At 39.9% G+C, this 23,973-nt stretch overlaps 1 protein-coding gene across 2 annotated transcripts in view; it reads right to left on the bottom strand.

Annotated features, from left to right (window-relative positions):
* Positions 1 to 558: 558 nt before the first annotated feature.
* MICU3 (mitochondrial calcium uptake 3) overlaps positions 559 to 23,973 on the bottom strand; it is a 35,879-nt gene continuing 12,464 nt past the window's right edge. For both annotated transcript variants that reach the window (XM_068116450.2, XM_068116458.2), the window contains 9 exons: positions 23,788 to 23,859; positions 21,368 to 21,409; positions 11,679 to 11,816; positions 8,407 to 8,501; positions 7,731 to 7,902; positions 6,839 to 6,947; positions 6,554 to 6,711; positions 3,698 to 3,794; positions 559 to 1,069 (listed from right to left, as the gene is read on the bottom strand). In XM_068116450.2, coding sequence (XP_067972551.2) covers positions 3,729 to 3,794; positions 6,554 to 6,711; positions 6,839 to 6,947; positions 7,731 to 7,902; positions 8,407 to 8,501; positions 11,679 to 11,816; positions 21,368 to 21,409; positions 23,788 to 23,859 — 852 coding nt within the window. In that variant the 3' untranslated portion in view covers positions 559 to 1,069; positions 3,698 to 3,728. The remainder of the gene's footprint in view (positions 1,070 to 3,697; positions 3,795 to 6,553; positions 6,712 to 6,838; positions 6,948 to 7,730; positions 7,903 to 8,406; positions 8,502 to 11,678; positions 11,817 to 21,367; positions 21,410 to 23,787; positions 23,860 to 23,973) is intronic.

Genomic DNA, 23,973 nt, shown 5'->3' with positions numbered 1-23,973 from the left:
TCCACATACTTTTGGCCATGTAGTGTATCTGCCATATGTACTGTACATAAAAGAATGCAATGCAAAATCAACTAGAAAGCATCTGAAAAATGCAAAGCCCTGCTGGCTAATGAAAGGTGTTCAGCCCGGGGGTTCCTCAGGTTCTGCTGCCCGTCACAAACAATTGCTCTTGTTGGGAACACAAATGGCTATGATCGATCTTCGGTTGGGGTCCAACAAGAAACGCTGTAAGATACAATACTGGTGGATGTCTTTGAAAGCAGGCCAACTTTTTTGGAAAGAGCCATCAGTACTCTTTTGATTGTTTGATGGTCCCTTTCTAAAAAAGAAAGTTTGTGTTTGTACTAGGCTCTTGGGCCAACACACATTCTGAGAATAAAAGAATTGGCAAATTGATGTTAAAATAGGGCACAGCTCCTGAAAGTGTCATATAAAGTCAGTACAGGATTGATTAGGTTAACTATGTTTATAAGAGTGTGTGCGTAAATCATCACTATGATATCATCTCTCATAAATGATATTAGCTTAATTTCAATTTTAAGAAAATTTCAAAGTTGATGTGTTTCATGAGTATTTTAATATTTGAAAAGAACAAATTTTCCTTTAACACAAATCTTTTCTTCATAGCATCATACATAGGCATTATCATTGAACATAACTTGCAAGAGAACAAGATGTACTAATTAACAAAGCACCAAATAGGGAATATAAAACATGCAGATTTTGCAAGAAGTTTAACAGGCTTTCAACAATAATAAAAAATAATAAACATAACCTTCATCCTCCTTCAGTGCCCGAGGTAATAATAATATTGGTCCTTATTAAAAGATTTCTCCATGAAATAAACTTTCACATATGGCAATAAATAAAATGAAAAACAATCAATAAATATTAAATCATGGAATAGATAATAAGTTAAATAATTAATATATAATCATGCTAAATAGAGACGTGATGCCGAAGACGAGTCTGTTCAGCTGACCACCTGAGCATCAAAGGTGGATCAGATTTGGGAAGCAAGGAACTGTCAAAGAAGAGGTCTCTTTCAGTTCATGATGTGAGAGTGAAACTGTGAACAGATTGGAAAATCCATGTGTTAGTAAACTTAGTATAAACATTGGAAACCATGATTTAAACATTCGTAGGTGACTTTAAAAATAAATGTGGTTCTGCTACGATCCTCCAGAGTCTGAGTTCTGATCCTCCAGAGGCAAAACAGCTCTCTTGGTGGGTATATTTATAAGGATGTAAAAATAATCAATGCAGGAAGAGGACATTAGGCCCATCAAGCTTGTGCAATTGTGCCAACATCCTAGAACTCCCCTATCGCCACGACTTCCAGATACCTATCCAACTCAATTTTAAAACTAATCTACTGAGTCTGCTGCCACGACCCTTGCAGATGGACCATTCCATGCATTCACCACTCTCTAAATTAAAGACATGAATTCCATCGTGACGGAATCACCATGTGCACTCTAATTTTGAACATATAAGGTAATTATCTTGAATGCTAAGAAGAGCAGAGAGAATTCAATTATATGTATTGAACCAGAACTGTCACATGGCTACAGACGAGTACTACTCTCAGTGAGGCAGACCAGGTAATGTGACGGAATCACACGTGGGTGACGATTTTCATGGGATTCATCAAGACACCTGCCTTACTACCATCTTAACCCTCCTCCTCTTTACTCTTGTGCTGTCGTCATCCTCAGTTATTGTCGACAGTGTGAGAGGAAGGTCATTTACATCCAAAATGAAAATACAGTGGATTCTCGTTTAATGAACAGATACATTTTCTGGATTGGTTGATCACTGTACAGGAAGTCCCTGGTTGATGAATACCATGTGTCCTTGAATATGTGTTTGTAAGCTGGATGTTCATAAACTGGAAGAATAAATCCTCTTTAAATACATGTAATAAGTGATTAATTGGTTCCCCAACACAAATTAAACACAATTTTTGTTTTTTATATAAAGACGTTATCAAATGTACTTTTAAAATGTAAAATGAATAAATTCGAGTAAATCTAATGTGTGTAGTATAAGGGACGACGAGAGGAATAACAAACTATAGTTAGAGGGATTTATGGTGAGGCCGGGCGAGCACCGCTGTCTCTCCTGCCAGTAAAGCTGGAGACTGCCTGTGTATGAAAAACATTATAATGACTTGTCACAAACAATTGCTCTTGTCCGAGGTATCAGCAAGATTGGTCCCCCAAAACATCAACACCCACAATCAACAGCAATGGCTGGCATCATATCATGAGCTCTTCAAACCGTTCCTTGCAGATCCAGCTGATGTAACCACTCATCTGGTTACTGGTTACAAAACGTCGCTTCACTAGTGAGATCCTGAAACCAAAATGAAATGGAGAGAGGCGCAAAGAGCCCCTCCCTTTATATGGGATCGTTTCTCTGTAATTGAGTACCAGCTTGCTGGGATGAATGATCCCGGTGTGTACCCCGATTTAGAATAGGTACACCGTATTCCTGCGCATCGTAAGAGGACACTAAGGGTTGGAGTCAGGAAGGGCATCCGGCCATAAAAACATTTCCTCAATGAGGGAACCATGATTGTCATGGGGACCGCAAGGCTAACCCCCGCTCTAGTGGGGAAAAATGGCCTTAAAACGATCATTCATATTCATTCATTCATTCAAGGGAGGCACAAAATGCAACTTTAAAATGGGGATTGAAAATTCGTTTCTTGGCTTCTATTGGACGAAATTGACTGAAAATTTCAGAAGTAAATGCGTTGAGGTAATATGTTCCAAATTTCAGCAACGTTGGTTTCCGCATTCTTGAGTTTTATTTAGAAAACCCTCAAATCATTGTTGGTGCCTGTCTGTCTATCTGTCCGTCCGTCCATCCATCCAAAATGTGTTGGCGCTCATATCTCAAGGGCTATACATTGAAACGAGCTGAAACTTGGAATATACATCGGCCAATAGGTCTAGTTAATGGCTTTCGAAATAAATTCCACCTATGTCCTACGTGCTATAGTTTTGGCTTGGCTCATAGGGGCGAACCCGAAAAAGGTTGGACAAAGAAAATTTTTGACTCCGGTCATAATCAATATAAAATGAAGTTGCGTTCCGAGGGAAAGAAAAAGGCACAAAAAGAATGGTGGCAATTTTTTTTCTTTGTCCAGGATTGGATTGATACTGTATTCCATGATGAGCAATGGGAAAGATGGTTCACAGTATCGGGCAGCACCCCCATAGATACCACAGGAAATATGTTGGTTTTTAATTTGTGTAATTTAATTGATGTATGTGATGTCTCCATATATTTTTTCATCCGTCGTTGTAGCCATAGAAAATGGCCACTTGTAGTGGCCATAGAAAATGAAAGACATTCTTGGGAAAATGCCAGGGGCATAGAAAAGGCCTCTTTGTATGGTATGTGCCATGTGGCAAACTATATAAAAGAAGGGACATTCCATGGCTTGTGGAAAATGCAAGGAGATAGAAAATAAGGGACATTCAAAAAATCTCGTGTGCATGCTGGACTACCCTCATGTTCTTAGGAGGAACCAAGTAATGCTCTAGAAAAATTCATATAAAGGGGTGCCCTACATATATAGGTTAAAATACATTTACTTCTTCATGCAGCTGTATGAATCAAATTGGGCACCCCTTTATATTATCCACAAATAGCAACCCAAGTGACAACATGTACACCACCATACCTTGTGGATGTTTTCAAGATCCCCAAAGCTCTCATTTCAGCATCTCTCGTCGAACACAAGACTTAAATGCCGCCAACCCTTGTAGATGTTTATAAACCTATGGGATTATACACAAAAAGGTTTTGAATATACAAACCTTACAAGTAAAAAAAAAGAAAGTTATTTCATCAACTTACAAATGTTAATGATTTTATACCATTTCTCTATTAACCCTTGGATGCAGTGATTGGGCCTCGGAGGCCCACAAGGTTTGTTTTTGTTGCAAAAACTGTTGTACAAATTTTTTTTGGAATGAGCCTCATTTTCACCGACTTTCATTACACAAAATTCAGTGACATTAAAAAAATTCATTCAGGCTCGTGGGAAAATCTTCATTCTTCACTTATAACCAGAAAATCCGACACAAATGCAGGCCTGGGGCCTTCGAGGCCCCGCATAAATGTTGTTGTACTACTATGTTATATCATTATTTTCTTCATATGAGCCTCATTATATGCTCCTATAACTTGGTTACAAATAATTCAGTGACAAAAATATGAAAATTTCATTCAGGTTTGTGGGAAAATCTTCATTCTTCACTCATAACATGAATGCAGGCCAGGGGCTTAGAGACCAGGCATAAATGTTGTTGTACTATGTTATATCATTATTAACGCACAGGTTGTAAACCTGGTGCGTTATAGCGTTTGCCTGGGAATTTCTGTCTCTCCAAAAGTGAAGCTCCGTTTCTGTCGCTCAGATGTGTAGCCAGTTTCTGTCGCTCAGATGTGTAAACATGACGTCATCAAATCTATATTTAGGCTAACCATGGGCTACCCCTTTGGCTGGTACGCGGCCGCTCGCTAGTACATAATATAGGATATATTTGTTATATGTTATGTTATAGGATATATAGGATATATTATGTTATATGATATAGGATATATATAGGATAGGTTATAGGATATATATGTTATAGGATAGGAATATAGGACCCAAATGACCCAGAGGACCCAAATGACCCAGAGGACCCAAATGACCCAGAGGACCCAAATGACCCAGAGGACCCAAATGAACCAGAGGACCCAAATGACCCAAATGACCCAAATGACCCAGAGGACCCAAATGACCCAGAGGACCCAAATGACCCAGAGGACCCAAATGACCCAGAGGACCCAAATGACCCAGAGGACCCAAATGACCCAGAGGACCCAAATGACCCAGAGGACCCAAATGACCCAGAGGACCCAGAGGACCCAGAGGACCCAAATGACCCAGAGGACCCAAATGACCCAGAGGACCCAAATGAACCAGAGGACCCAAATGACCCAAATGACCCAAATGACCCAGAGGACCCAAATGACCCAGAGGACCCAAATGACCCAGAGGACCCAAATGACCCAGAGGACCCAAATGACCCAGAGGACCCAAATGACCCAGAGGACCCAAATGACCCAGAGGACCCAAATGACCCAGAGGACCCAAATGACCCAGAGGACCCAAATGACCCAGAGGACCCAAATGACCCAGAGGACCCAAATGACCCAGAGGACCCAAATGACCCAGAGGACCCAAATGACCCAGAGGACCCAAATGACCCAGAGGACCCAAATGACCCAGAGGACCCAAATGACCCAGAGGACCCAAATGACCCAGAGGACCCAAATGACCCAGAGGACCCAAATGACCCAGAGGACCCAAATGACCCAGAGGACCCAAATGACCCAAATGACCCAGAGGACCCAGAGGACCCAGAGGACCCAAATGACCCAGAGGACCCAAATGACCCAGAGGACCCAAATGACCCAGAGGACCCAAATTCTATGTATGTTTCTATGATGATGTATGTTTTGGTGAAAGTACATAATGTGAATACTAGTAGCAATTTTACAAAAACCATGGCATAATTTCAAATCTTGACCCGAGATGATAATTATGCTACATCATAATTTCCATGTGCCAACCTGGGCGGAATCCAAGTGGATTCACTTGACTTGTTTTCTTGATTATGAGCCTCATTATATGCTCCGATAACTTGGTTACAAATAATTCAGTGACAAAAATGTGAAAATTTAAAAAACTTTACACGAATACATTAGTGGGGCCTCCGAGGCCCAATGGCTGCATAGGTGTAGGATTTTTGACAGTTGTGGACATATACATTCTAAATAAAAGGATTAGTGAATCATATTTTTTGAACAAATACTCCTCCATGAGCTTCAACTTTTAAGAGAAAAAAAAGTTGAAAAAGCAAGAACAAAAAAAGAAATTCAGCAATTTTTTTTTTTAACATTCATTACTTGTATGGGATTCTTCCAAACAATAGGGTCAATGATTCACATTTTCTGAGCAAATACACATCCATGAGCATCGACTTGGATTGAAAAAGGATATGAAAGAAAAAATTTTTATAAAAAGAAAAAAAACATTACACGAATACATTAGGTTGGGCCTCCCAGGCCTCCGAGGCCCAATGGCTGTGTTTATGTAGGATTTTTGACGCCTGCATGTAAGAGTTAAAGAGCGTTGGTTCATTCTCCCCCCTCCCTCCACCCTATTCCTTCCTCCGACATGCATGTGTGTATTTTTGCTCCATTGCATATATGTGTTAAAATAAAGCAACTAGAGGAACACCTATATAGATTTTCTTGTATTTCCCATCAAGTTAGCCATTACATTTCATTATCCTGGTCTATTTCTGAATTCCGATTGATGACTGGGTTTCCTTCATTACGTAGGGTTTGATACCCGAGTAACCTCAATATGCGAAGATGACATATTGAGGTTACTCGATCTCGATCATAATCGTCATCTTAACTTTTGAATAACTTAGTCTTCTCCATACCCGCCCTCCCTCCTCCCTCAACAATGCCTAACCCGTAAACCACGCTGTTGCCGGTCTGCAATGACTCCAAGGAATTCCCGATAGGCGAGGCGGTTGTCCCCGTCGTTGTCAAATAGTGTGAACACCGTGCGCACGAGATGTGGAGAGAGGTCGTGACCGGTTGTAACTTGGACTGCACGCTGGAACTCTTCTGCACACACATTACATTTATTCACTTGGCCATCTTGTGATCATAATCAAGCACTCATCAATAAGTTCATGGAGGAATCCAACACTTCTTTATATATTAGTAGACATTTGTGTAGAGATGGTTGTACCTTGATTCACTGCATTACTGGCTACAGTGTACATTTGCATGGCAATGGTGAAGTCCTCCAGGTTGTTGAGGAACTGGAAGAATGCACAAAATTCTTCGAAAGAAATCCCCTGGAGATTAAAGATTTCACAATAAGGGGTCGGAAAGTTGGGGCTGCATAACAAGTCTGTCATCCACTTCCTGGTTTTATAGTCTGATCATTTGGATGACCACATGCTTTAGTGTCTGTTTCATTGGCTGGTTTATTTTTTTTGTCACAAGGTTGTTGAACCAAATGGATGACTAACAAAAATACATATTTTTAGGACTATTACATTCCACATATTACATATTACATTCACAAGATGATGTCATTTTTATGCCTGCCTCCCCCTTTCACAAATATTACTCAACTCTTCCCTCTGTTTTTTACTCCTTTGCTCCCACCTACCAAGCTTTTCTCCACTTCCTACACCTTCCTTTTTCAAATTTACTTTTCTCAATTTACATCCCAACCATTATCTTATCTCTACCCCCATTAACCCTCTCCAAGCCCAAGTCTTCCCAAATTTCCAGTTTTTCCTTCTTGAGAATTTGCTTCTGTATCCATCATGTCCACCCCATGAGACCTCCCTACCCCTCACTCTTCCCCACATCCCTTATTTCTCCAAGTCTCTCTCTATTTTGTCCCTCAACCCTTCTGTTGGTGTGTTTCCCCATTCTCTTTCTACTGTTCCTTTTGTTATGTTACGTCCTGGTCCATTCTATGTTCTAACTCCTCCAAGAGCCTCTACTTTGTATCCAAAAAAACCCAACGCTGCATTCCGCAGGTAATATATGTGGCCTCATCAGCTCATCCAATGATAAATAGCCCACATGCCGCAATCCCACCGTAAGTAGCCCATATGCCACACCTTTTCTGCAGGTAGATGGAGACGAAGGTTCTTAAGGAAGGCTTCTTGTTCCTCCCTATCTGTGTAGCATAACAATGCACGTGCAAAATCCTCCTCGGAAATGAAAGGCAAACCTTTTGAATAGGACAGGAACTCCAGCTCCAGTACCTCAGTTTGTAAGTTATCCATGAAACTGGGGAAGTTGCGGAGAATGCAGGAGAATTAAGAATAATATTGTTTTTTTAAATATATATCAAAGGAAGATTAAGTTCCATCAGGGCCTGGAGCTAAGTAGCAGACCTACCAGTCATACGTCAACTCATCTGAAATTCATAAAAATTACTCCATGAAAATACATCATGTATTAAAAAAACAACTAAAGTTGAGAGGACCAGTCATGTAGTCTCAGCACAAAAGATAGGATCACTATTATGATAAGGTAGTCTCAAATTACCGTGTGTCTTTTCCACGTGTGTAAAAGTAAATAAACCCCAAACATTTGTATAATGTACACAGTTGGTTATCTTTCCTTTTTTTTTTCTTTTTTTTCCTGTTGTCCGTTATTTTACTGCCGTAGTGGGGACATGTGATATTGCATGTTCTGCTCCAATTGTGATGTTTTGAAGAAGTACTAAAAGCTCCGGTAAAACGATTGGACATCATTTGGGAGGATCCTTAAGTTTGAGATGAAACTTACTTGTAAAAGTCCGTGTAGTTCAACTCTGCCTTCCCTTTCTTGCCAAAAAGATGAATGAGCAGTGTTGTATTCACATTAATATATTCATCAGGGTTCTACATAAAAGAAGAATACGGTACAAAAAGTTCAAAAGCAGGTCAAACCATATTGGATTCAGTTAAAGTTTTTGTGAAAAAATCGATGGTAACCAGAGCTTAGGTTTAAACATTTCTGCCTTTTTGACCAAATTAAATAACACGTTCTTTATTTTTAAAAATTATAGGCTATGTGTGGGTTCAAGATGGAGGACTGTTATAGAAAAAGTAAAACTGTCGAACTACGAGGAAGGCAATATTTTGATTTATATTATTATGCCTGGATCAAGTTAAGTTAAGAGTTCCTTTAACCAACAACCGAAGGACAAGAAACTGGGGAAGCTAATAATAACATTTTAGTTAACAATTTATGTTAGAATTTTATGTCAAAATTTTATGTTAGAATAACAAACAAAATAATTTAGAATAACAAAAATAATTAATTTACATACAAAATACTTCCTGCATACAATAAATAACATTTCCATACTTCCTGCATACAAACAAAATAATTTATAATAACAAAAATAATTAATTTACATACAAAATACTTCCTGCATACAATATGTAACATTTACATACTTCCTGCATACAAAAAAATTTTTTTTTTAGAATAACAAACAAAATAATGTAGAATAACAAAAATAATTAATTTACATACAAAATAGTTCCTGCATACAATAAATAACATTTACATACTTCATGCATACAAATAAAAAATAATTTAGAATAACAAACAAAATAATTTAGAATAACAAAAATAATTAATTTACATACAAAATACTTCCTGCATACAATAAATAACATTTACATACTTCCTGCATACAAACAAAATAATGTAGAATGACAAAAATAATTAATTTACAGACAAAAAATAACATTTACATCCTGCATACAAATAAAAAAATAATTTAGAATAACAAACAAAATAATTTAGAATAACAAAAATAATTAATTTACATACAAAATACTCCTGCATACAATAAATAACATTTACATACTTCCTGCATACAAATAAAAAATAATTTAGAATAACAAAAATAATTAATTTACATACAAAATACTTCCTGCATACAATAAATAACATTTACATACTTCCTGCATACAAACAAAATAATTTAGAATAACAAAAATAATTAATTTACATACAAAATACTTCCTGCATACAATAAATAACATTTACATACTTCCTGCATACAAACAAAATAATTTAGAATAACAAAAATAATTAATTTACATACAAAATACTTCCTGCATACAATAAATAGCATTTACATACTTCCTGCATACAAATAAAATAATTTAGAATAACAAAAATAATTAATTTACATACAAAATACTTCCTGCATACAATAAATAACATTTACATACTTCCTGCATACAAACAAAATAATTTAGAATAACAAAAATAATTAATTTACATACAAAATACTTCCTGCATACAATAAATAACATTTACATACTTCCTGCATACAAACAAAATAATTTAGAATAACAAAAATAATTAATTTACATACAAAATACTCCTGCATACAATAAATAACATTTACATACTTCCTGCATACACATAAAAAATAATTTAGAATAACAAAAATAATTAATTTACATACAAAATACTTCCTGCATACAATAAATAACATTTACATACTTCATGCATACAAATAAAAAATAATTTAGAATAACAAACAAAATAATTTAGAATAACAAAAATAATTAATTTACATACAAAATACTTCCTGCATACAATAAATATCATTTACATACTTCCTGCATACAAACAAAATAATTTAGAATAACAAAAATAATTAATTTACATACAAAATACTTCCTGCATACAATAAATAGCATTTACATACTTCCTGCATACAAATAAAATAATTTAGAATAACAAAAATAATTAATTTACATACAAAATACTTCCTGCATACAATAAATAACATTTACATACTTCCTGCATACAAACAAAATAATTTAGAATAACAAAAATAATTAATTTATATACAAAATACTTCCTGCATACAATAAATAACATTTACATACTTCCTGCATACAAACAAAATAATTTAGAATAACAAACAAAATAATTTAGAACAAAAATAATTAATTTACATACAAAATACTTCCTGCGTACAATAAATAACATTTACATACTTCCTGTATACAAATAAAAAAATAATTTAGAATAACAAACAAAATAATTTAGAATAACAAAAATAATTAATTTATATACAAAATACTTCCTGCATACAATAAATAACATTTACATACTTCCTGCACACAAATAAAAAAATAATTTAGAATAACAAACAAAATAATTTAGAATAACAAAAATAATTAATTTACATACAAAATACTTCCTGTGTACAATAAATAACATTTACATACTTCCTGTATACAAATAAAAAATAATTTAGAATAACAAAATAGAATAACCAAATAATTTTGTTAGAATAACAAACAAATAGAATAATAAATAACATTTTATGTTGGAATGTTTTTTTTATCCACTTATTGTTTCTAATTATTTTGAGCTCTGGTTACCAGAAAACGTTTTTATTCACTGTAATCGAAGGCAAATGGGGGACCTTGTACTTGTATCACATGCGGAACAAAGACATCAGTACACATCATTGCACTTGTACATGAATTGCAAAGACGTTCATCGACGATGAGCGAACATAAATGGTATGTCGGATTTGAACCTCGGTTTCCTGCATCATGAGCCAAGGGTTCAGATCGGAATGCGAAAAAGCCAAACTTGTTCTCTATTTGACAGAGGGAAGTAGGGGTAGACATTCAAGTTTGGAATACCATGAAAAAGGTGGAGAACGACAGATCCATGCATGCCTCATTTAGGTACAATCAGCATGCAATTTCAAATGCTGTGCAGCATTCATGAAGAATTTAGCATTCATGAAGAATATGCTGCACAAGAGAAGGACAAATTGAGCTATGGGATTCAACTTTACCTTAAAGAATAAGACACAGGTAAGCTGAAAAATAATTAATCCATAATAAATATTTTGAGGAATGACAGAATGCAATTGAATGAGGGACGAGAGAACAGAAAATGAGACAGTAAGATTTTTGAAAGAATGAGAAAAGGTAGTCGAAGCAGGCAATGAGTTAAAGAATATGGGAGAGCCAAGGTGAATGATGAGAAAAAAGCACAATGGCAATGAAAAGGTGTTTCCCCACCTCGGCAAGCCCAGGAAAGAACAGCCTGCCAGCACCGTGACGTACGGCATCCCAGCACGAATGCTCTCCCCCCTCCCAACCTTCCCCTGATCCCTCTGCGTCTCCCTGGCCCCCGGCCCCCCACTGACCACAGAACACCTGTGAGGCCGCGAGGGATGGTGTGGGAGGGGAGTGCAAGAGGCATAAACTGCAACTTAAGAGTCAAAGCAAAAGAAAAGCAAAAATAATATTAAAACATCATGACAAAGGATAAATTGATGATGAAAAACCAATCACTGCACCTTACTCTTCCTTAGGGTTCATGTTACCTTGCAATTCGAATTTTTATTTAATCCACTTAATTATTGTTTCTAATTATTTTGAGCTCCGGTTACCAGAAAACTGCTGAAGGCATTTAATCCATCATGCCTGTGCTTTATTGACTTAATCAACCAATTTACTCATCTTCGTTGTCCTAATTTCATTATCACCATGGAGATTGGTTCAAGAAACATGTGTATCATTTAAATAACTAACCCATAAATCCCATGTAATCGCAAGGTAGGGAACGTGGGCTGCATACACTCACCAGTACATATAATAACCTAATATTTACAGATACATTGGGAATTTTAACATCTATAACTGACTTGGCAACCTCCTCTAAGTTCTCATGCGAAGGACAGCTTGCTCCAGCATCTTACTATAATTCACCAAATGTCTGTCTGTCTGTCTGTCTGTCTGTTCAAAGGTACCGTAAAAACTGCTGAACCGATCGCAAAGATATTTTGGGTGGGTATTCCTGGGATTTCAAGGAGTAAAATAGGCTATTTAGTTTTCCCAATTTCAGCTTTGGTCTCCAGCATTCTCAGGTTTGGACTCCCGCATAACATTCGCGTTCGCATGACGTTCATTGTTCTCATTGTGACGATGTTGTTTTCCCGGGTGCGCGCACAAACGGCTGCATCAATCGCTGCACAGCTGCACCGATCGCTGCACAGCTGCACCGATCGAACTCGGTGACCCCGGACAAAGACCTTTTATAAGGACACGGGTTGAATCCCTGCTTGAGAGAATTCCAACCCATTTCAACTGAAGGAAACATGTATCAGGAGTACATACGACATAGCGATTGTGAACATGATTATAGTCCGGCAGCTAAGCTAAATATAGCATAACAATTGTGCATTTTGTGAGGAAAGCACCAAATTTGGCACACTAGTAGACTATCATATTATGAAAAGATCTGGATATTGGGCCATCTCAGATTCAGAGATTTGATTTTTGCAAGATTTGCAGATTTTGCAGATTTGCAAGCTGAGATTGCAACGCCAGGGACGGCCGACTCCTTCCTGCGAGCTGCCCACGTCACCCGCACAAGAAGAGCTCATCAAATCACTGCAGCGGCACTGCACATCCTGCAACACCGTGCGTATGAACGCCACTGTATGACATATGCTGATGATGCAGAAGACCTGTCTGAGTTCGAATACTGGTGTCACCAGAGAGGAGAAGACATTCCCAACTTTCAGTACTGGGCAACTGTGCTGGAACTAGAGATGTTGGTACTGGTCTACGTGCGTTCTCTGCGGCAGGCTTCATTCACGATGTACCTTGATGCCCTGACGGAACTGGTCCCATGGTTCCATGCCCTAGACCACACACACTATGCCAGGTGGGTCCCTGTTCACCTGAGGGACATGGTTGCACTCCCAATGAAGCACCCAGATGTAGCCAGAGAATTCAGGGCTGGCAACTTCACTGTACAGAAGACGAAGAAGGTGTCCTCTTCGATCCCAATCGACCAGGCGCATGAACAGAATAACGCCTGCATCAAAGGAGATGGTGGAGCAGTCGGCCTCACTGACAACCCAAGTGCCCTGCAGCGTTGGATGATTGCCGGGCCAGAAGTTGCCAGGGCCATAGAAGAGTTCCAAGATGGCCATCAACACTGGGGGAGGCGAGAGGACACACGTCATCACGACCAGACACCAAGTGTGCAGACCTCTTTCGCCAAGGATGTCCGCGCCCTTGTCAGCGTCATAGAAGAGCTTGGCAACCCCTTTGAGGAAGAGAGCATGGATCTGGTTGTCCTTGACACAAAGGAAATTGCAGGTCCTGCTGGAGTTGAGACTGTCAGGAATGTGAAGAAGATTGGCCAAGAGCAGTTCCAGGCTTTCACCAGAGAATGCCTGGTGGAAAGGACCAAGCCAATTGATGATGCAATTTGTCGGAACAAGCTGAAGGTGTCATTTTGGAAAATGGCTGCCACAGCCATCAGGGGCGGAATTTGAGATGGTCCAATATCCAAATCTGTTCATAATAGGATAGTCTACTAGTGTGCCAAATTTGGTGCTTTCCTCACAAAATGCACAATTGTTATGCTAAGTTGCTGCCCCACTATTAGTGTAATCTCCACATGAGAGAATTCCACATAGCTATTTGGGCGGTGAATACGCTGACAGATCGCTGTCTCCATTGATCTTGCCAAGGCCGTAACAGCTATCGGCTCAAAATCCTTTTAACTGTTGATTTGGTAGTTTTTACAATGAAGGAAACATGTATCGGGAGTACATACGACATCGGGAGTACTAACTGCACGCGTCTGCAGTATCAAGCTTAAATCTCTCATGGCGGATCTGAAGAGCGGAATGCTTGGAGAAGTGGTGGGCTACTTCGGCATGAAGGAGGATCAGAAACATGGACTCCCACACTGCCACATCCTGCTGATACTTGCTCCCGGATGATGTTATTTTCCTGGGTGCCATACAAACGGCTGCACCGATCGAGATTTAACGAATGTTTATATGAATCGTTTAAAAGAAGAAAAAAACCTTCAATTTCTGATATTTAGCCTTTTCATTTGGGCCTCCCAATTGAAGCCCCGTCCGTAGGGCAGGTACCGTTGCTAGTATAAGAAATGCACCAGGAATTCAATTATTCGTAGTAGTGGACTAGACCGGGGCAATGAACCTAGGACCAGACAGCTCAAATGCAGGCATACCACAAATTGAACACTCCTACCTGCCCTCAGCCTACAATACCTGGCCTTTCACAGAGGTCTTGCATTCAAGTCCCAAACAATCTTTTCTTTGCTTAGCTTCCAATCTAATGAGATTATTCACACTTAGACCGACAAGTCACTCCACTTCCTCAGACAGACATCTTTCAAGAGGACCGATATAATATGTGTTGCTTTTTCAGTTGGTTCTTAGTGCACAAAGCTCCATTCGACACTCATATTGAGTACTACCATACTATATCCTTCAAAAATCAAAACAAATAAGTCGAATGAGACCCAGTTCTATGAGTACATGCCTTCCCAAAGCATTTCTTGAGTTTACATCAGCTTCTGACCTGCTCATGCTCTTCACATTTTGAACTAGAACGGCACTTGGTAGAGCGCATACCTCCACCTGGCTGAACAGTTTACGTTTTGTATCCCACTGATAGGCCGGATCTGCATCTGGACCTGAACCAAAATCAAATCGGCTTCTTCTTGTCATCAACACAACTCATTCACGAAGTTTTGTCATAACCCATCCACAACCTTTTGAGATATCATGCTATACCTACTGTATATGGTTTTTGGCCTCATCTCTCAATGGTGAAGAATCACTAAAAAAATTATCGGATCTGGACCTTCAACAAAATATAATGAATTTCTCCTTGTCAAACGCACAACCATCCACCAAGTTTAGTCCAAATCCATCCATAACCCTTTGAGATATTTCGCTGATACACAGACAAACGCACCAACCAACAGACAGACAAACAGGGGTGAAAACATAACATCGGTACACCTTCGGTGGAAGAGGTAAAAATCATAAAAGGAAGAGGGTCTCAAAGTGAAAAGGGCGGCAGATACCTCGTACGTATAACACCCAGAAGATGGCAACAGGAAAGAGATAAATTACAGCAATGAGGAGATAAAGGAGAGGACAACCATTTTGGGTGACGAGGGAAGAGCGTTATATGATTTATGACCTTTGTCAGGTATTTTTGGTTTAATAATAAAAACAGGCCGCCAGCAATTACAAAATGATCTACAAATGGCAAGGAATAGAGCAAAGTACCTACATACAAAAGCTAAGCTCAAGGAAAAGTGAGGTGACAGAACATGAAAAGGTAATGTACTGCCATTGGCACAGTGGTGGCCACAGGTTCATACAACTACAGGGAAAAAAGAAAGAAAGGAAAGAACCACCTTTAGAGGCCATTTTTCCCTGCAGAGCGCGGGTTTGGCCTTTTTTGGGGCCGTGGTCACACGTGGTCCCCTTTTTGAAGCCATGTTTTATGGCCGGATGCCCTTCCTGCCTCCAATCCTGTTGGTCGCCTCTTGCGACACACAGGGAATTACCAGTGCACTGGTACTCAATTTTGCCGACCTCGGAAGGATGACGGGCTGAGTCAACCCCCCTGGCGTTAATTCAACGATCGGCCGGGATTCTAACCCAGGATCCGAGGATCCCAAGCCGGAACCCTAGCCGCTAAGCCAACACCAGGCTTATGACTACAGGGAATGGAAATGATTTATTTTTTTTGGAATGAACAGGAAAAGAAAAGAAAGGGGGGAAGGAAACATGAATCCACAAATAAAATTGTTGGGTTAACTTAGGTAAGATTAATTTGGGTGGAAAATGCTGTGGTTAAGGATGGGCGATAACCTTTTTGAACTTTGAACTTTTTGAGCATTCTTCTGTAATTTTTGGAATGGCTTGCACATTAACTACATGCAGGAGAATATGGTAAGTAGACATCATCGTACTTTTACTTTAATTAAAAGGACATTAGTATAGAAATGGACATGTACATATGGGATTTGAACCTAAGATCACAGCTCCCATATTTGGATGTAGGAATTTGGGATGGGCTCCCAAATAAGCCATTTGCTCAAATGGAAATATTAAACAGACCAACCCATATTCAATGGCTCTCCACTTTTGTTCTTTCCAGGAGGTTCCCATTTATGAAAATTAAAAGTAACTTTTCGTACTAATCCAATGGAAGACCAAACATTGCATTGGAGTCATCAGAAGGAACAAGAATAAGTAAAGCGGAAAGATGGCATCATCAGGAGGCTCCAGGATAGGATTCGGGCTTCAGCCGCTACTCCACAACCCTCAAACCCAGCCAGGTGCAGCCAAGTGAGTCTTACATGCAGTATAATCTTCTGCAAGAATTCACTTCTCCTTGGACAGATAGATACAGTGCATGCAGAAAGTATTCAGACCCCTTCATTTATTTCACATTTTGTCATGTTGCAGCTTTATGCTGAAATCGTTTAAATTCATTTTTCCCTTATCAATCTACACTCAATACCCCATAATGACAAAGAGAAAACAGGATTTTAGAAAGTTTTGCAAATTTATTAAAAAGAAAAAACTGAAATATCACATTGACATAAGTATTCAGACCCTTTGCTATGACACTTGAAATTTAGCTCAGGTGCCTCCCATTTCTCTTGATCATCTTTGAGATGTTTCTACACCTTGATTGGAGTCCACCTGTGGTAAATTCAGTTGATTGGACATGATTTGGAATGGCCAGACGGAAGCCAAACAGTTCAATCTTGGTTTCCTCAGACCACAGAATCTTGTTTCTCACAGTCTGAGAGTCCTTTAGGTGCTTTTTTGCAAACTCCAAGCGGGCTTTCATGTGTCTTTCACTGAGGAGAGGCTTCCATCTGGCCACTCTGCCATAAAGCCCAGATGGGTGGAGTGTTGCAGTGATGGTTGTCCTTCTGGAAGTTTCTCCCATCTCCACACAGGATCTCTGGAGCTCAGCCAGAGTGACCATCGGGTTCTTGGTCACCTCTCTTACCAAGGCCCATCTCCCCCAATTGCTCAGTTTGGCCAGGCACCAGCTCTAGGGAGAGTCCTGGTTGTTCCAAACTTCTTCTATTTAAGAATTATGGAGGCCACTGTGCTCTTGGGAACCTTCAATGCAGCAGAGATTTTTTTAGGCTTCCCCAGATCTGTGCCTCGACACAATCCTGTCTCTGAGCTCTGCAGGTAGTTCCTTCGACCTCATGGCTTGGTTTTTGCTCTGATATGCATTGTCAGCTGTGAGGCCTCATAGAGACAGGTGTGTGCCTTTCCAAATCATGTCCAATCAATTGAATTTACCACAGGTAGACTCCAATAAAGGTGTAGAAACATCTCAAAGATGATCAAGAGAAATGGGAGGTACCTGAGCTCAATTTGCAGTGCCATAGCAAAGGGTATGAATATTTATGTCAATGTCATATTTCAGTTTTTCTTTTTAATAAATTTGCAAAACTTTCTAAAATCCTGTTTTCTATTTGTCATTATGGGGTATTGAGTGTAGATTGATGAGGGAAAAAATGAATTTAAACGATTTCAGCATAAGGCTGCAACATAACAAAATGTGAAAAAAGTGAAGGGGTCTGAATACTTTCTGAATGCACTGTAAAGAAAGAGAGAAATAAAGAAAACGCAAGAATTAGAATGAATAAAGACAAATGTGAAAAAGTAGAAAGAAGTATGAAGGAAAAAAGAACAAAGATGTCGGGAAGAACACATAGACAGATTCCAGCAGTTCTTCCCCAAGCTCAGACACAGCAACAGGTACAAGCTACCAGATGTTCGTCAGCGGGGAAGCACAGTTCACACAGCATCAGGATGTGGCACAAAGTTAATGAAACGGAAAACCAAATACTGCATTGGAATCTTCAGAAGGAACCCGAAGAAGTAAAGAGCAAAGATGGAGTCATCCATATGAAAATAAAATAAATATAGCCCCAAGTGGGTTTACGGTTTTCTCGTTTGGTTGTAGTTCAGACATCCAATGATCTTCTGATATGAAAGTTCAGGTCCCTGATGTGAAATTGAAGAATCTAAGGCCGAGCAATCCTGTGGACCATCGAGTAGAAGGGCTGTATCGGATTTCAGAGCAATCGGTTGGTAAAAAAAGGGACTAGTAGGGATCCGAAGTTTCAGGGGGTAATTATTTTCTACAAATTATTTTCTTTTAGACTTTTGCTGCATCTCATATCAATGTTATCTGGACGCCATAATTGTAATCTACATATTAACAATACGAACAAGTCGCCCGTGCCCGCACGGGATTTGAAACGGGTTACGAATTGAGGCGGCAAAATGCAAATGGCGTCTTTTGTCATCGACCCGACAATTTGGGAGCAACAATTCGCATTTATTGCCACATCTGATGCATTTTTAATGCTCTAATGGGGGCACGGTGCTCCATTTGAAACTGTTTCTTCGATATGTGTCGCTTTTTTTGAGAGCAAGCGGTGGTAGAGATGTGAGCTGACCATAGTTTGGAAGATAGAATCTTTGACAATCAGTTTCCTCCTCAGTTCAGTGTGCAATCTCTTGCACACACCAGCAAATTTACACACCAATGGAAGTTTGATGAATCAGATGCCTACCCAGCTAACACAACACCGTTGGGCCAACGTTGGAGCAACGTCGGCACTTACGTTGGCCCAACGGTGTTGTGTTAGCTGGGTATGCTTTGTGTGGCAAGCAAGAAACTTTGGAGCATGTCTTGACAGCATGTGGCCGTGCATTGCAGCACTACACCACTTGGAGGCACAGCCAGGTGCTACCTGTTCTAGCAGAGGTAGCAGATCAACTATGGTTGGAGACGGCATACCAAAGGTCAGGCATACCCATTCAAATTGTCTTTGCAGGTGCAGGGCATCAGAAGAGAGTTGATATTGGCAAATCTACAGCTTCTCCAGTATGATTTCACTCACCACGCAGTGCCCAGAGATGGTATTATGGTTGAAGATGATGAGAAAATTACTGATCATGGACCTGACAATGCCCTAACAAACGAATATGAAATGAGAGGTGGCATATGTAAGGAAGCTGGCCAGGTTCAAATATTCGGAGAAACGGTGTAAGGACAAATGGAGGCAGTGTCATGCGTTTCCGGTGGAGGTCGGATTCAGAGGTTTTATCACCAGTTCCCTCTCGGATGGACGTTAAACGGGCGTCCTGTCTGCCAGAATTCGTTGGTGGACGTTAAAGATCCTGTGGTGTCTTTTGGGAAGAGTAGGTGAGCTATCAGCGGTACAACGTCCACATTTCAAAATTCCTGCCATAACCAGGCCGTGTGCTGCATACAAACGAAGACGATCACCCGTTCCACATTCAAGCCTTGGGAGCAATGCCACATGTCAGGAAGTGCGTTACGAAGCCATGCCACATGTCAGGAAGTGCATTACGAAGCCATGCCACATGTCAGGAAGACCATTACGAAGCCATGCCACATGTCAGGAAGTGCGTTACGAAGCCATGCCACATGTCAGGAAGTGCGTTACGAAGCCATGCCACATGTCAGGAAGTGCGTTACAAAGCCATGCCACATGTCAGGAAGTGCGTTACGAAGCCATGCCACATGTCAGGACGTGCGTTACGAAGCCATGCCACATGTCAGGAAGTGCGTTACGAAACCATGCCACATGTCAGGAAGTGCGTTACGAAGCCATGCCACATGTCAGGAAGTGCGTTACGAAGCCATGCCACATGTCAGGAAGTGCGTTACGAAGCCATGCCACATGTCAGGAAGTGCGTTACGAAGCCATGCCACATGTCAGGAAGTGCGTTACGAAGCCATGCCACATGTCAGGAAGTGCGTTACGAACCCATGCCACATCTCAGGAAGTGCGTTATGAAGCCATGCCACATGTCAGGAAGTGCGTTATGAAGCCATGCCACATGTCAGGAAGTGCGTTACGAAGCCATGCCATATGTCAGGAAGTGCGTTATGATGGACTGAAAATGCAGCTTCATTCCCAACACACGTTTCAAACTTCATCAGACAAATCCTCAACCAAAAACTGAAATCACTCATCCAATTAAAGTTGTGTCAGAATATCCCAGCACCAGTGATTTCCTTTTGGCAACCAATCACACGGATCAAAATGTGTTTCCTCAAGTCGTACGACTACCATTTATATCCAAACCACTCTTCTGGTCCTATCACTACTGTTTGTAGTGGTGAATTTACACAAGGCAGAACAACGATTGTCTTGTTACACTAAAAATTAATTCAAAAGTCTGGCACTCAAAGGCAATCAAACTTAGCATTAGGCACCTGTCCTGCCCTAGTCTACCTGAAATTTAATCGTGCAATATAGTCTTCTTCCTTGTGCAAATATTTGCTCGACATGGTGTCATTTCACCAAATTCCACAATTGACTTGTACATAGGCACAGTTCCACGTACCACGGCACAACTCGCGTGACTATTGGGTTTTCAATATTGAGCTTTCAGGTGAATTTTACCAGTGACCATAGTAAAGTGAAACTTGTATGAATCTATGATTTAAAAAGGCAGATCTATGATTTAAAATCGATGATTGGTGGCATAATGATTCGAGTGTTTGCTCTGAGTCTGGGAGGTCAGCTGTTCAAACCCAGACTGAGTCATACCCAAGACCTCAAAAATGATACCTGCTGCTTTCTTGCTTGATCCTCAGCATTTAAAAAGGATAGAGCATAGACAAATATAGGATGGGAACACCTAATTTAAGTTCCTTGTAAGGGAACTCATGTAAATTAACTGCTGTTTTATCCGATTTCAGTAACCATTTAGTCTTTTCCATACCTCCACAATTCCATCATGATTTGCATGAATATTATGGAGAATCCATAAAGTTGGGCAGGTCTGTCGTATAGGATTAAATTGGTGAAAAGCTGCTCAAATTATACGTACATCTCTCATGTTGGGGTGGCGGTATCCGTACAACTTCAAACACTGTAGCACCAGACACAAATGGAAAGGGGACAGGAATATAAATAAGGGAAGAGACCCAGTTGCAGAAAACCAAGCATACAGTATATAAAACAGGAAAATAAATAGTTGGAAAAGTTTCAAATGTAATTGTGGGGGTGAGGACAACGGAGTTCCAACGGAGTTGGAAATGAAATGATGGAACTGTAAAGTCACGAAGAGGCGAATACAAGATGAATTGTGCACTTGGAGAATGCACTTCAAACTTGTGACTCCATTCTAGTCTGAAGAGGAGATACTGATGGCATTGCATTATCATAGGGCAGTTCTAGCAATTGCTATCACAAAATCCTGCAGCTGATCTGTGGATCGTATATAGGAGTGGTGGAAATAGCACTCCCTTCAATCCCACTCCTCCCTCCAGGTCTTCAAAACAGCTGTTCATCACCATCTCTTATCTTCCCCCCATCCAAAACCTTGATCTTTCCTACCCCCGTTAATACACCCCAAATCCACCTCTTTCAATCTCCAACTTCATTCCTGAAATTCGTAGAAGTGTTCATTTGTTTTATACCGTGTACCCCCCCCCCCCTCCAACCCCCTATCCCAGCCCTCTCCCTTCCACAGATCTCTCGATGTCCCCGTTCCCTACTGTTGCTTGTGTGCTTCCCTCTCTCTCCCCCTCTTGTCTCCCGCTCCCTTTATTATATGTTTTATGAGTCCATTTATGTTTTTTGTGTTTAATGTGTTAGCTCTTACATGAGCCTCGATTTTGTGTACAAAAAAAATACTGGATCTGGAGAGATGTGTTGCCATAATAACGTTCCATGCTGTGTCAGGATGTGACACAACCGCCGGATTGAAGACAAAAGGCAAACTCCTTTGGTGGACAACATGGAAGAAATACTGTATCCTGAAGTGACAGAGGTATTTGCAAAAGTATACCAATGCCCCTTCTCGTCCTTATAGGAAGATTAACGAGAGATGATTGAATACTTTCTGTGCCTTCTCTATGATTCAACATCAGATGCTGCAAAAGTTAACATCCTGCACTGAATATGTTCAGCCAGAATATTCAAGATGTTGAATGGATTCCACCAACACAGGATGCGTGGCATCTTCATGTTCAACTGGCACTCTACCAGCCATTAATCTGGGCCACCAGCCATCTGGCATCTCATCCAGGTAAAAAAAAAATCCCTGTTCCTTTGGATGGCCGAAAGAAGACAGACAGCTTATCCCAATTTGGACAACCAGAGACACCGCCCTTGAAGTGTTTCAGCTAAAGATCAGGTGTGACTGTCGAAAGCTATGCAAAGTTCCATACAAATGTGAGAAGGAAGGTTTGGTGTGTAACAAACTATGTAAAGGTCCCTGCACAGATTCCGTAAGCCCAATCCTCTACTATGTTGTACTTCTACAATCTTACTATAATTCACCAAATGTCTGTCCGTCTGTCTGTCCGTTCGAAGGCACCGCAAAAACGGCTGAACCGATCGCAACGATATTTTGGGTGGGTAATCCGAGGACCCCCTGGAGTAAAATAGGCTATAAAGTTTTTCCAATTTTCCAGTTTTTCCAAACACGATGGAATAATATTTACCGATATGAACAGTGATGTGGCTTTTATTGAAATTCTACAAATACTGTTTAGATTTTGATGATTTGCGTGTGATATGATTTAACGGATGTTTGTATGAATCGTTTAAAATAAAAAAAGCCTTATCAGGGAGAAAGCCTGATATTTTGCCTTTTCATTTGGGCCTCCCAATTGAAGCCCCGCCCGTAGGGCAGGTACCGTTGCTAGTTACACGTTCTTATCTTAATATTCGATCAAACTTCAGTGAAACAAAGTCAAAAATGAGACTAAAGTGTTTGCCTTCTCACTCTGTTTATTTTGATACCAAACATGACTTGGTTTATAGCAATTTGGAATATGGCTTCTGTTGACCCACTAGTTGACCTCCCCGACCTTTAGAGGGGTCAGCTGTTTAGGTCGCCTTCGGATTCTAGTTCCTTGGATCTAAATTAATAAGAGCATGTTGAAAATCGCTCTTCACAAGCGTGATCTCAAACTCTGAATGATTCGATGGGTCCTCGTCTCCACTTTAAAAGAAGATTGTGAAGAATTGGGTTGTAAGGTACAGAAAAATAACAAAGATGTAGGTTCACAAGGAACAAAGAAAAGCGAAGAAAATAGAAAAGAAAGATTAGAAATCGGGTGGAAGAGGAAAAGAATGAAACATTTTTATATTGTTTGAAAAATAGCAAAGAACACTATTTTAATGAAATCAATATTACAGTAACTGTGGGGGAAAAGGCGCATTATGATGAATCTTTAATGATCAAATGCTGCAACCCCCTCCTTTGTTCTCTCTTCCTTCCCATGCTTTTAAACTTACCAGCTGAGCAGATTCTTCATTCCCTTCGGGTAATGGACGTTTCTCGTTCTTTTTGCGGAATATTTCTTCGAGCTGGTAACCATCACAAAAAAGACTGATGTTTCAATCATGCATGCCCCTCATCATGATACAACTTGTTTACTGGCCTATCACTAGACATCAAAGAGGCTTCCCATCTCCTCGAAT

The sequence above is a fragment of the Myxine glutinosa genome, chromosome 1, assembly GCF_964187855.1.
Source record: "Myxine glutinosa chromosome 1, kmMyxGlut1.1, whole genome shotgun sequence".
In the NCBI taxonomy this organism is placed as follows: Eukaryota; Metazoa; Chordata; class Myxini; order Myxiniformes; family Myxinidae; genus Myxine; species Myxine glutinosa.
Note: the sequence above shows the minus strand (reverse complement) of the source record. Positions and strands in the feature narration are given on the sequence as shown.